Source organism: Mus musculus, chromosome 1 (genome assembly GCF_000001635.26).
Source record: "Mus musculus strain C57BL/6J chromosome 1, GRCm38.p6 C57BL/6J".
Taxonomy (NCBI): Eukaryota; Metazoa; Chordata; class Mammalia; order Rodentia; family Muridae; genus Mus; species Mus musculus.
The window spans coordinates 62,770,060-62,783,921 of NC_000067.6; the positions used below are offsets into that span (position 1 = coordinate 62,770,060).

The following is a 13,862-nucleotide window of genomic DNA, read 5'->3' on the forward strand; positions in this document are numbered from 1 at the left end:
GGAATGGGAATGGGGAGTCTATCTAAACGGCAATCCAAAGGAAAATTTAAGGGTTCTGCTGTAAAATTTCAGAAGTTTATTTTTAATATAATTTTACCGTTTACAGCGGTTTGTTTGATTTGAGGTTTCTTTGATGGCCCCTCCCTTCTTTTTAGGCAAAGATCTTTTTTTTTGTGGAATTTGGCTCCTGAGATACTGTATGTGTATAAACATTACAGGGGAATTATGGTATATTGAATTACTCTTTATTTTCGAATGGAAAAATAGACACGCAGACATTGTGGAGAGAAAGGCATGGCGAGGGCTGAAGACTGACTTTCCCAAGCCACAGGTTGATGCTTCCGTGATGGCTTCCATGTGTTTCCTTTCCCCTCAAGCTGACTTTGGCTAAGGGTGGGCAAACACTGAATGTTCCCTCTTGGGGAAGGGGGCACACAAGTAGGGTCTGCTGGCAACTATGTCCTGCTGCTGAGATCAGCAGAGTCCTTTCCTCTGAAACCAAGCTTCCTCCACCCCACGGTAGGCAATTTGTTTCTACCCAGCTGATGTTGTCTTTAGACATTTTAGCCAGAATTGAGCCTTCCCCGTAGAGATTTCTCTCTGGGAACTTGGGAAGGGAAGTAAGAAGGCCAAGGGCCCCACTTCCTCACTGCTAACAGGTTTGCCAAGGCTTTTCCTCTGTCGCTGGCAAGTGTCCAAGTTTGGCTTCCCATTTTCTCTTTCTCCACCTCTGTTCCACCCCCCACTTAATTCCAAGATTAGTAGTAAGTCATACTGGGTTTTCAGATCTGGGTGGAGCCCCAGAAAAACACCCACTTGGTTCCACTTCTGGGTTCAGTTAGGTAAATCTCTCAACGCAGATGGGGTGAGCCATTATGTGGTCACTTTTTAGAGATTTGTGGAGAACATGTTCTTCACCTCGCCTGGGATCCCAACCCACCCTTTAGGAGCTCTGCACTCCAGAATAAGTAGGGTAACAGGCCCGAGCTGCCAGGCCTAACATATAGAAATACCCATCTTACTCAGCACTGAGCGGGGCAACTCCAAGGACAGCACCTGCACCTTCACGAGTAACATGTCAGATTGCCCACCACAGAGAGGTGAAGGATCGCAAACAAACCAGCCTTGTTTCCAAGGTCACTTTCCTTGCATCAGCCAGAAGTTCCTTGGCATTCAGGTCTCTCTGGGTGCTAATGGGCTGCCCCAGGACTTCTGAGAGCCAGGCTGGCAGGAGATGAGATGAGACTTTTAGGGAGCCAGCCTTCCACTGAGGCACTGGGGAGACATTCTTCTCTGGCATTTAGGGAACAGCAATTTTCACATTTGTCTGCTCGCCGAGGTAAAAAGAGGAGGCTGATTAGAGCCTGAAGCCATTTGGTGGCCTCATTTATAATTGCTTACTATGGGAACCACTGGCAGACTTGGCTTTTATGCCTGGGAAGGATGAGACCAAAGCCTGACCTGAAAGTCAGCCATCGCCAAGATGTCTGAAATGCAAGAGCAAAGGGGAGCCCTTCTTTCTCTGCCTCCTACTTGGGTCTTGCCAGCCATTGAAACAGCGCCCTGCCGCCCTGCCGCCGGGCCCCTGTTGTCCAGTCCTGTTTCATTTGCCTGCCCTTTAGTCACTTTTTTTTTTCCCTTTTAGACAAAGATTTGCAACTTCCTTCAGGATTCAACTGCAACTTTGATTTTCCGGAAGAGACCTGTGGTTGGGTGTACGACCATGCCAAGTGGCTCCGGAGCACGTGGATCAGCAGCGCTAACCCCAATGACAGAACATTTCCAGGTAAGGCCATTGAGACATCCTATGAAAGATGGAAAGCCAGCTTGCACATGTTTGGGCCCCAAGCCCCTTGCAAGTTTCAGAGTTCCCCACTACAAGGCAATTGTCTGCTCTTTAACCACAAACCACCACAGACATCAGCACACACACTGGCTGGTCAGTGGTTCCTAGCCCACTGAGAATTTCAGCACAGCTTGGAGTTGCTAGGGAGAAAGAGAAACCAGGATAAAAGAGGGAAAGAAGAAGCCTCTGGGAGGGCCTTAGGAGATGGGAGGAGTTCATTAGTGTCCCCCTGTCCCCCTAGCCACCACTAGCTACTGTCACATAGCTTCTTGCCAACAACAAGGTAGGTATTGTTTCCAAAGCTGTTCACTGGGAAAACTGCTGGCCTTGATTCTGACTCATAGCTCTGGGAGAACCACCTCTCTTGGAGTCAGTCAAGGCAAAAACCTGAAATGCTGCCATGTACAAGGTATCACATCGGTACATCCCACAGATGTGATGCCGTGGGTATGTCTTAGCAAAGAGCCAGACACTTGGCCTGTAAAAAGACTTGCTGTCAGACCTTGGCATGTCTTGATACCATCTTTTGGCCCCAAAGAACCAGCTCTCAGAAGCCCATCCTGACACTGTAGATAGCCACTGCTTTTAGCCCCTGTGAGGGAGAAAGGAAAGGTACCTGCTGGTTCTACTGCGCATGCGTTAACAATTGCCTTCGGGAAGTATTGAACAATAGACCTTCCAAGAATTGAAACAAAGTCCCAAACTTGCTTGACAAGGTGTGCCACATTCAGTAGTAAAAATACTCTCCCCACAGTTTAGCTAGGGAGCCTCAGACTGGGAGGTGGAGCTGGAGGCAGGCAGGCAGGCAGGCAGGCAGGCAGGCAGGCAGGCAGGCAGGCAGGAGGAGGGCTAGAGGAACGTTTTCCCATGGTACAGGTACAGGAAACACAAATCATCGGCAGAGTGAAGTAGACTGAAATAATTAAGAAATGTTGAGTTGCGGGTATTTATTAATTTCCTTTTTAAATATAATGTAATAGAGCTTTGTATGATTTAATTTTTAACAATGATTATATTTAACTGGCTCGTGAAGTTTCAGAAAATTTAACAAGTGGCCCTCACAAGCCAGTACACATTGGCCTAAAAAACACTTTCTTTGGCTTCCGATTTCCACACACCTCCTGACTGGACCTCAGATGCCCATTAATAAGCCACCAAGAGAAAAGGGGGTTAATTCTGGAAATTTAGCAGACTGCATGTTGATGGAGCATACTGGGGGAAGGCCAGAAAATGAAAGGGGAGGGGCTTCGCTCTTGCTGACTTCTTCAGCGCTACCCTCACCCCATATGCCCATGGTGTCCTCTCTGGTCCCCAGGAGTTAGAGGTACTGGTGAGGGGAGATAAGCTCTAGAAGAACACTTGGGGCCACTTTCCTGCCACGGCCCACACTTGCTTTCCCAGAGGGTCACAGCATCTGCTCTGAAGAAAAACATTTTCATATTTCAAGTGTTTATCTCTTCAGCATTGGAGTGCTGGCTCAGAGAGATTTGTATCTGAGGATCACCACTGCCTCGGGCACAGGAGAGAGCACTTACCCCAGTCCCAGCTCCTGCCCCCTCCCCCCTCTCAGTCTCTGCAATAATGCTTAATTAATATAATGAGCCTCCTGCACGTTGGGAAAAAAAATACTTATTTTTATAACCCAGCCTGGATTTTTCATTTCATTTCCTCTCCTTTGAGACTGGGTCCAATTAATTGGTGGTTTTTCCCAGCCCCCATCTTGCTCTGAACGTAAGAAAGGTGAATGCGGTATGTGTGTATATGTGTTTACATTTCGTCTGCATGAGAGATAAAGAAGGCTTGGCTTGGCTGAGGCACTTTAAATAAAGGGTTGTACACGTGGACTCTCTGTGGGGTGAGAGGATTTACCATCTCTTACCCAGGGTCCTTTCGAATCCTCTGACTTCCCCTCCCTATGGTTCTGAGGTTTCCTCTGAAGGTGTCTGAGGCTAGCCCTAGCTAGACCACAAGGCCACCAGTGAGCTAGCTAGAGGCAGTTCTGCCAGAGCTTCCTCTGCCTCCCCTCTGCCTTAGCCTGCTGCCCTCTCCTCCCACTCTCACCTGAAAGCCTGCTCCCTTCACCCTTGCTACTCATTGGAAACAACGGTAGCCTTTGCTTTTGTTTCAGCTGATTCATCACACTCTGCAGTCAGGGGGTGGGGGCATGCTTTTCAGAACAGGCAGAATTCCAACATCTGGATGAATAGATGGGGACAGAGAGTAAATGGCGGCCATAAGGAACTGCTGGGTTTACCGTTGTTCCTGCCTTAAGACTCTGAGAAGGAAAACAATTATTTTCCTTTTCCAGAGGAATCACTCAAGTTTGGGAAAGGGACACTTGCAACCTGACTCCGGGACACAAAATCGTAATATTGTTCTCAGAACCCTTTATCCTCAGATGATTAAAAACCCCATCGTCTCTGTTTCCCACTGTCCTACTTACAAAATACCGAATTACGTTGCAAGCAGAAGATAGACCTCTTTCTGCTTTGGGGTGGTTCCTTCTTGTTCTTTCAAAAGAAAAAAATGGGGCCCCAAGGGAACTAGTCAGGAGAAAGGAAACAGCTGTTGCTGAGCTCAGGGCAGAGAGGATACTAATGGGCACAGAATGACTGGCACCTCGCCCCAAACCTGAAAGCCACTGTGTCACCCTACTTTGCTCTTCCACAAAGAGACCAGACCCATTGCTCTCTAGAAGGATGCAACATGCCTTATCCCCTCAGTGAGTGTGCAAACAGAAGTCAGTAAATTCCGGAAAAGATGTATCTCAGTCAAACACGGAGGAGGTGAGGATGAAGGGGGAAGGGGGCGGGTCAGGATGGCCATGCCGAAATTCAACACAGACAGTTGATCGCAAGTGTCCATGGAAACCACTTACATTGCTTAGATATTTTCTGATTGAGTTGTTTTCTCGTGTTTTCTTTCCTTTCCTTGCTCCCTTTTAAGTCAGCAATTAGTTCTGTTCCTTTGGCTAGTGGTAATGGTTGCTCCAGGCTGACAAGACACCCACTGGTTTCATTCCACTGTTATTGTTTTTCAACATCGCCTTTCAAGCCACTCAGAATTTCTTTTTTTAGCTCTTGTGGCTAAGCTGCCTAGAGTGTGTTCCCACCACCCCCACCCCTACTGTGCTCCAAATCCAGTGACCCCTGGTGGTAGCAGAAGAGCCTGCCCCACCCTCCCTGACAAGCCACTTTGTCATCTCTCTGAAGCTACAATGACATGGGGTCATTGGTAGGAGAGCAGGCATATTTAGAGTTCTGACAATGATCAGACTTGGGTCTTTAAGGAAGGACACAAACTCTCCTTGAAATGATTGGTGTCCAGTTCTCCAGTGTTGAGGAAGGAGCGCCCCCTCCCACAGCTGTTTGTGGCTATTTCTAGTATAATTTTAATGACCTAAAATAGTTTCAGCCGATGCATCAGTTCTGCCGTGGCACTGGTCTTATTTCGTGGATGCAGAGACCGCACTGTCCGTGCGTGGAAGCAGCATCCCAGTCATGTATTAGATAATACCTACTGTAGCACCTTAGGCAGTAGCAGAAGATCAAGCCCCCAATTCTTCCTGATGCTTCTATAGCTTGGTTTAGTGAGAACCATGAAGCAGGGAGTTACGGAGGTGGATTTGCCTGAGCCCATTCTGCAAGTGTTGCTATTTTGATTTTCCATCGATGCCACTCTATCTCCCTCAGCAACTATGGGAAATTAACGAGGGATAACGCATTAAGGACTACATGGGGTCACTCGGGAATAGTATACTAAGTAAATAGCAATACCAATAGTATCGAGACTTGTTATTGTCGTGGTCATTATTGTTGTAAAGAATGAGATAAGAGCTGGGCCTGCTGGTTGCTAGCGTATAATGTCAGCTACTTGAGAGACCGAGGCAGGAGGATTGGAAGTTTAAGCTTGAGCTGCAGAATGAGTTCAGGAGCAACCTAGGCAACTTAGCAAGGCTCTGCCATTTAAAAAAAAAAAAAAAAAAAAAAAAAAAAAAAAAAAGGAAAGGGGGAAAAAAAAGGAAAGGAAAAGGAAAAAGGAGAGCTGAGTTGGAGCCACTGGTAGAGTGCTTGCCTAGCATCTGGGAGTGTCTAGAGTGCCTAAGTCCCATCCCTAGCACCACTGGGGTGGGAAGGGGAAGGAGGAGGTAAAGGAAGAAGAGGAGGAGGGGGAGGAGGAAGAGGAGGAGATAAGGCCAGAGACAAACAGGATTCTGCCCAGTGCCTCCCGATCATGATCCAAGTGTGGTCTGGAACATGTGCTCTTTCACTCCGGAATGTGTGCGCCCTTTTATACAGTGATTGACCTGTGACATGTGGTTACAATGCTCCCCGACTTTGGTAACTAAACGCCATACAAGCATCTAAAGAAAACTGGCAAACTTGGACTGGGACAGCACTGTGAAGGGAGCTTTGCCCCGCTTACAGGAGGCTCAGAGGAAAGCTAAGTGGGAGTAAGCCAAGAATGTAAACACTCAAGTTTTACCCATGCTGGCCATCCCTTCAAATGGAGGGCGAATACCCTGTTAACTTGTTACTGGGGTTGTTTTGCTGCAGACTTGGTTGCTGATAAACGCCAGCAGAGTGGGAGACCAGAGCCCTGATGGATGAACCTAAGACGGGCTTGCTTTTTTTACTGTAAGCTAGCAATGGCTCTGAATTTAAAACCTCCCTCTATGCTCAAAAGATCAGGTGACAGCTTTCAATTCAGACACTGTCAAATCAGTAGTCTCAGCTTTCCTGATGCTGCCACCCTCTAATACAGGTCCTCCTGTTGTGGTGCCCGCCCCCCAGTCATAAAATTATTTGCATTGCTACTTCATTACTCTAAATCTAATGCTATTGTGAATCAGAGTGTAAATATCTGATATGCAGGATATCTGATATGAGACCCCAGTAAAATGATCATTTGAGCCTCTGGTGGGGTCGAGACCCACAGGTTGAGAACCACTGCCTTGGGAGGAAGGTGGCTATGGTTTGCCTAGGGCATAGCCCTTAAAAATACTAAGCCAGAAAACTGGGGCTATGGATCGTGATAGATAATTAAAGGACAGGACGAGCTGAGCTGAAGCAAGCAATAATCAAGGGATAATTTCAACTAGAACAGGAAAGAATGGGGCGGGGGGAGGGGATCCTCTTGTAAGACAGGAGGAAAACAGCCCTGTTGGTGGAAAAGATGAAAACAGAGAGAAGCTGTTATCCCCCTTTTCTTGAAAACCCTGAGAGACTGGGGTGATATTGGACGGGGAAATTGAGAACAAACTAACTAGATGGCAGAGCTTTCTGTGGAAGCTGACACACCACATCGAAAAATACCTCCAGGTAGCTAGCTGCCTGCAAGGACTGGTCCGGCTGAATCCTTAAATCCCTGCCGAATGTTCTATCATAAACCTTGAAAACATCCTGCCGAGTTCATCCAAAGTCAATGTTTCCCTTAACTGGTTGTTAATTTGAAGACCTTAGCAGAGATAGACTGACCTTGGGAGGCCGGCGGAGTGGCTGACTCATGTTTTAAGTATGACCTATACTAAGAGACTCCATCTCCTGCTGCACTAAATATTCTTTCAGATGGTTGTTCTAGTAGGAGGGCAAGATGCTAGCCAGGAGATGCGTGTGAGGGACAGATGGCGTGTTTGGCTTTGCAATAGCCAGGAGGATCAAGCTGGTGATTTATTTTGGGGTTGGCTAAAGGGGAGTAGACACAATTGAATCCATTGCAATTGGGCCGACCCCAGTCACGTGCCCAGAGGACACTTAAGCAGCTGAAGCCAGATGGGACCATAAATCGCCAGGTGAAATATCAAGAGGCCCTTTTAGAGACAGCGTCAGGTGAAGTGCCTGAGCGACCCTCTCCTCTGCACCTCCTCTCTGCCCTTTTGAACTTGAGTTGTTCATTCCCGTGTGATTGTTTGCTCTGTGTCATTGGCAACAGCGGACATTCCGAGTCAAGGACATAGCAAAATGCCTCCTAAATAAGTCAGGCCCAAGAGGACAGGGATTTTATATCTTAGGGACTTTATTTCTTCGTTCTCTTTCAGCAGCTGGGTGGATTTCCTTTCCATTGTCTTTTTGTTGGAAGTTACCCACTGCTGGTGTCCTAGCTATCAGCCACAGAAGAACGCAGATTCCTCCCCACCCCCACCCTCGCCCCCCAGGGCCAGGGCTTAGCTGGCTGCTTGTCATATTAGGGCAACTTCTTGGAATCCAAAAGAGTTCCTTCCTAAGGACCAAGGGAATTCATAAAGCAACCCTGCCCCCCACCCGACCATGCCCACGATTCTTTCAGGCACTGAGTACTTGGCCTTTCTTAGTATTTAATGGTGGTAGCCCATAAGCTGGAATATTCTACAAGGTCTTCACTTTCAGAATACATCCAAGCTTGGTACCTTGTCTGAATGTCAGGACTTTCAAGAGCTGAAGCACTCCATGAACAAGGACCCAGAAAGGGAGCATTTAAAGAGAGTAGGGTTGTGTTTCCTGGGGAAGCACAGACTAAAGGTCTTAATTGATATTCTCTCTCTCTCTCTCTCCCTCTCCCTCTCCCTCCCCCCCCCCTCTGCATCTGTCTATCTCTATCTCTTTCTTTCCCTCTCCCTCTCCTTTTCCCTCCCCCTCTCCCTCTCTGTCACTCTCCTTTTCTCCCTCTCCCTCTTCTTTTCTTCTTTCCTCTCTTCTTCTCTCTCTCCCTGTCTCCCCCTTCCTCTCTTCTCCCCCCCCCATCTCTCCCTTCTCTGTTTGTATTTGAATGCACCACAGTGCACAACCCCTGGTGTCAGTCCTTCTATCTTGTCTGAGACAGTGTCTGTTTGTTCAGTGGAGTGTACCTCAGGCTATCTCAGAAACTTCCATTCTTTTTCCCACCTACTTGTAGGGGTACAGTACAGGTGGGTTTGTAGACCTGTGGTTTTACTTCCGTCCTGGGGTCATCAGGCTTGTGAGACAAACCTTTTATACACTTAGCCATCTCCCCAGCCCCCTGGACTCCTTAACGCCTTATGAGTAAAATGCTTCTAAGTCATAGAACGGAAATGAGCTGTGTCCCATCAGGGATAGATGGAGCACGTGTGTCCACACGACAGCAGGAAGGTGTTAAACTGAATGTGAGATGTTCTTGACAGCTGGGGATGTGTCCTGGAGAACACATTGCCAGTGTGGCCTGTGGAGCCCCTTTCTGAAGGGAAGGGTGGGTGGCATGGAGTCAGGATGTTTCCACATACTTCCTCTGGCCAGTGCTAGTAGTCACATGGGTTCCCACTCACGATCCAAGACACTATCTCATTTTATTTCATCCTCTGAAGATTGGCACAGAAGACCTGTGCCAATGGGAGGGGCACATGATGGACAGCTGGGAACTGGCTGGTTTCTAAGGGAAAGCATCTTATTTCAAAGAATGTCAATGTCAATACCACCACACCCCCAGGATGAATCCTGCTTCTTTTTGTATCTTGCACTGGGTTCCCAGGTTTATGGTGGTCTTTAGTCTATGGAAGGCAGTGTGTGGCATGGCATCAGTAGCTTGACTGAGCTCTTGCTATATCCCTGTTCCCATGCAAAGTGCTCTACAGGGCTTAGCCTTACAACCTCATGCAGTAATACCATTATTATACCCAGTATACAGATGGAAAGACTAAGGCTTTCCAAGACTTAGAGCCTCCAGCCAGGATTCCACCACAGGTGACAAGGAGCCAGCAAGTTTACTCAGTCCCATCTGTGTCCAGAGCCTACTTCCATCACTCGGTAGCAGTGGACCTGGAAGCATGACCTCATATCTCTGAGCTTCAGAGGGAAAATGGGCTTGATGCGGATGGGGGCACATAGCTAATTCCAGCACTGGAGAGCATCGGGCAGGACGATCATGAGTTCAGGGCCAACCTGAGCTACTTAGCAGGGTGGAAGGGGAAAGAGAGATAGAGACAGAGAGAGAGACAGAGAGGATGAGGGAAAGAGAAAGGTGATATTCCTGGGTGCACAGGGATGGGTACGAACCACAGCTAAGGGTAAAGCCGTGGTGTGGTGTCTGTCATCTGTATCTGCTCAGTTTGATCATCCTTATCCTCTGCTTTTTTGGTTCCCTTCCTTGTGCATTTCCAGGTCTGTTTTTCCTTCGCGGTTCCTGGTTCTAATCAGGCCTCTGTCATGACAGGCAGCGATGTTTTGCAGCTCTGGCATCTCTCTGACTGATGTCCCTGCTAATTCCTTAAATTTACATATCATCTTTCTTCCCTGGAGTTCATAGCACTTAACAGACAAGTGGGGCACAAATGATTTAACTGAGTGAAATCCAGAGGCCTGCTTGTCTGGAGACTCTGCAAACCCGTGGATTAGCTCAGATGTCAGCGCTGAATTATGATCCTTCAGCTGCTCGTGCTTAGCACGCCACCAGCATTAACTCGATTCCTGCCGCGGCCCTGTAAATCATGCATAGTGATTACCAGCCTACTGTGAGAGAAGGGAGGAGAGAAGAAAGGAGAAAGACGCAGGCTCTGGAGACTGCACCAGTTGTCTGGGGACCCTTTGGCCTGGTTGAATTCTAATGACAGGGTCGGGAGATAAGATAGACCCAGATGAAAATCCTTGCAGCCCGCCATCTCACACCCCAGACACATTTGGCTTTCCCGGTTGTAACCGTTCTGCTATGACTCCTTTGCTTAAGAATGCAAATTCACACAAGTGACAGAATTTCCGCCAAGCAATTCTCAGGCAGCAAGTGGGTCTTATTTGTGAAGCTGTGAAGGGAGAAAGCTGAATAAGAAACTTCTCGATTCTGCTTTCCTTTATAGATGGGGTGGAAAGGGTAAGGGCTTGGAAGTTCCAGGAGCGCAGGGGATCAGGGGGACCCTCACTGGTGTCTCAGTCTACTGGGAGCCTCCACAGGTGACCCCAATATTAGCTTACCTCATCTTTAAAAGGGGCCTGCTGGCTCAGGAAAACAGTCGGTGGCAAAGGGATTGTGTGAACTGAAGACTTGGCAGAGGCTAGCAGATTCTCTCTTCTCATTATATACCATTCCTTCTCATCTGTGTGTTTGCCATTCATTCATTTATTCATTCATGGGATAAGATTTCTCAGGGTAGTGTGATATGCACGGACTAAGGAGAGGAGAAAGATGCGATATTCAACCTTCTGTGTGCAAGACAATCTGTGATAGGCGATTGAAGATGGCTCACCGGGTAGAGGTGCTTGCCACCAAACTTGATCTGGGACCCACATGGTGGAAAGAAAAAACCCAACTTCTACAAACAATCCTCTGGCCTCCTCATGTGCATTGTGGCACACTCTTGTGCACAGCACGTGCACACATGTGAGCATACACACGCATGTTAAATAAATAAGTACTTTTTTAAAAATCTGAGATATAGGAAAGACACATGACCCTGTTAAGGGTGACAGGTAGTGGGTAGTCACTATGGAAAAGTCTAAACTCCTTTTAAAGGTAAGCAAGATCAGGAAGGAGGGGGTGACTATTGCCCGTGCCAGAATGGTTAGAAGTTGGCAGCAGAGCCAGGCTAGGTGGAAAAAAGGAAGAGCAAGGGGCTTCAGGGTCAGTGAGGCTGTGAGGCAGTAGGCTCAGGGGGGAGAGGGTTTGCCTCGGACAGGGAGGGGTTGCAAGGATTTGGGGCAAGATGCTTTTGGGCAACTCAAGAGTTTACTGTAGGAAGGTGTGGGATCCCTCATTTAAGTTTGGGGTCTCCCTACCTCTGAACCAGCATTTCCTCCTTGGACAAGACACTTAAACCTTTCTTGGTTTCTCCATCAAGTGCAAAGTAAAATTAGGAAGTCTTAGCTCACAGGTATAGACCAAGGACGAGGTGATATCTTGCGTACCAGTGTGCTTTGTAATCTGAAAGGCATTATGCAAATCTGAGTTGTAATTATTATCATTAATAGTGATAGCAGGAAGATCGGATGTGGAAACAGAAGGCTGGAAGATCACCCTATGTCTGGTGATGCTATCAGCATCCCCTCCTCGTCAGACCCCATCATTAAAGCTCTGTTCTCGAGGCAGCCTCCCCTTCCTTATCTCTGCCTTGAACAAGCTGCTGGTGGAGGCTCTGTGGTAGGCTTAGCCCCTCACCTAACAAGATAATGCCAACAGGTTTGATAGCAATGAATCTGAGATCCCCTCCCTGAGAGGGCATGGATCCAGGCTTCTGGAACCCTAGCTTGTTCCAGAAACGCCAGCAAACCCAAGGTACTCACCATTCCTACTGACTGAGAACCTCTACTTGTGGCTCAGACTAAAATAGCACCAAATTAACAAGACCCTGAAGTGTCTGGCCTGCTCACATTCTAAGTTGGTTACACAGTGAAAATATGTCCCTGACCCGCTTGCAGAGGAGTTTAGCAGACCATGACCCATGCTTCAGGGCCCAAGATCATGGGAATTCTTCCTCCTCTGAGCGTTTGCTCTCTATACACAGGCTGGAGTTCCCCATCTCCATACCTGTGCCTGTGAGGCAAAGGTGCTGCCAACCATAACAAGAGCTCAGCCTTCTGCATAAGTATCAGATGGATTTAAGCCCAGTCTGCCAAGAAGGCCATTCTTGAAACATTTGGACAGTGAACCCTTGACTTCCCAGAACACATACATTCTCTGCTGAAGACACAGCCTTTGTTAATGACAATGGCCATACCTTTCTAACCACTGGAGCTGTATGTGAATGGCTGCTTGAGAAAGTCAAGTCCAGGAACAAAGTGGGATGGCCAGCTACTCCATCCCTGATCTGCTTAGAGTTGACTTGAGTGTCTGCATGATAGTTACTGAGGCTTAGGCACCATCTAGCAACCCTGGCAGAGACAGAAGGTTTTTAATGTCTTCCATTTGGACAGTGCCCAGCCTGACAATACCTGACCAGAGTCACACTCCAATCTGGCAGCCACCTCATCCTATAATCTGTTCCCCTGTAATTCAGTTCAGGAGGCTGCACTGGCCCATTGGGTAAGCCAGAGATGAGTAAGACATGGGTCAGGCTGCTTCACTCTAGGGAGAAAAGACAAGTGTGTACACAGCCAGGATTTAAAACTGACCACCCCAGGGGGTGTATATGAAAGACATGGCACAGAGAGCCGAAGGGGAACCAGTGTGACTTAAGGATTGAAGAAAGGGCTTCAAGAAGAATGAGCATTTGACTCAAGAGTCTGAAAGGGCCTAAGAAAAGAGCACAGTAGACCCAGCATAGTGGCACACACCTGTGGTCATAGCACTGAAGAGGCAGAATCGAGAAGGTTGTAAGTTCAAGGCCAGCCTGATCTACATAGCAAGCTCCAACATATTTCAAAACACTGAAAACAGCCCAACTCCTGTCCATCTTTCTGATGGAGAGGCCACAGTTACAAAGTGGGGTATTTCCCAAGCATTTACCATCCACGTTTGGATCTTCTTCCCCAGATGACAAGAACTTCTTGAAACTGCAGAGTGATGGCCGACGAGAGGGCCAGTACGGGCGGCTCATCAGCCCACCGGTGCACCTGCCCCGAAGCCCTGTGTGCATGGAGTTCCAGTACCAAGCCATGGGCGGCCACGGGGTGGCACTGCAGGTGGTTCGGGAAGCCAGCCAGGAAAGCAAACTCCTTTGGGTCATCCGTGAGGACCAGGGCAGCGAGTGGAAGCACGGGCGCATTATCCTGCCCAGCTATGACATGGAGTATCAGGTGAGTCAGGGAAGAAAAGGGGTGTGTGTGTGTGTGCAAGAGGCAAGGGACTCACTGTGATCCCCATTCCAACATTTCAAAGAGCCTGCCCATTCATCATTAAGGGACGTGGTTAAGCTCCGCTGTTTTCATTGTGTTTCTTGTGTTGCCATGGCAACTAAATGACACTTATTTGTTATTCAGAATGCGCCTATCTCTACACCCAGACTTGGTTCTTTGTTCCTCCTATTGCCTTTTATATTGCTGAAATCTTCTCCAACAAATGTTTCTTCTCTCCATTTTATTTTAGATTGCTATCAGGTAGGCCGACAAAAGGACACAGAAGCCAGGGAAATAAACACAAATGTCCCCTCTATCCCCAAGGC

General features: G+C 47.9%; 1 protein-coding gene across 6 annotated transcripts in view; it reads left to right on the forward strand.

Annotated features, from left to right (window-relative positions):
• Positions 1–13,862, forward strand: part of Nrp2 (neuropilin 2) — a 115,376-nt gene that overhangs the window by 66,743 nt on the left and 34,771 nt on the right. For all 6 annotated transcript variants that reach the window (NM_001077403.1, NM_010939.2, NM_001077404.1 and 3 more), the window contains exons 12-13: positions 1,646–1,786; positions 13,235–13,497. In NM_001077403.1, the coding sequence (NP_001070871.1) occupies positions 1,646–1,786; positions 13,235–13,497 (404 nt within the window). The remainder of the gene's footprint in view (positions 1–1,645; positions 1,787–13,234; positions 13,498–13,862) is intronic.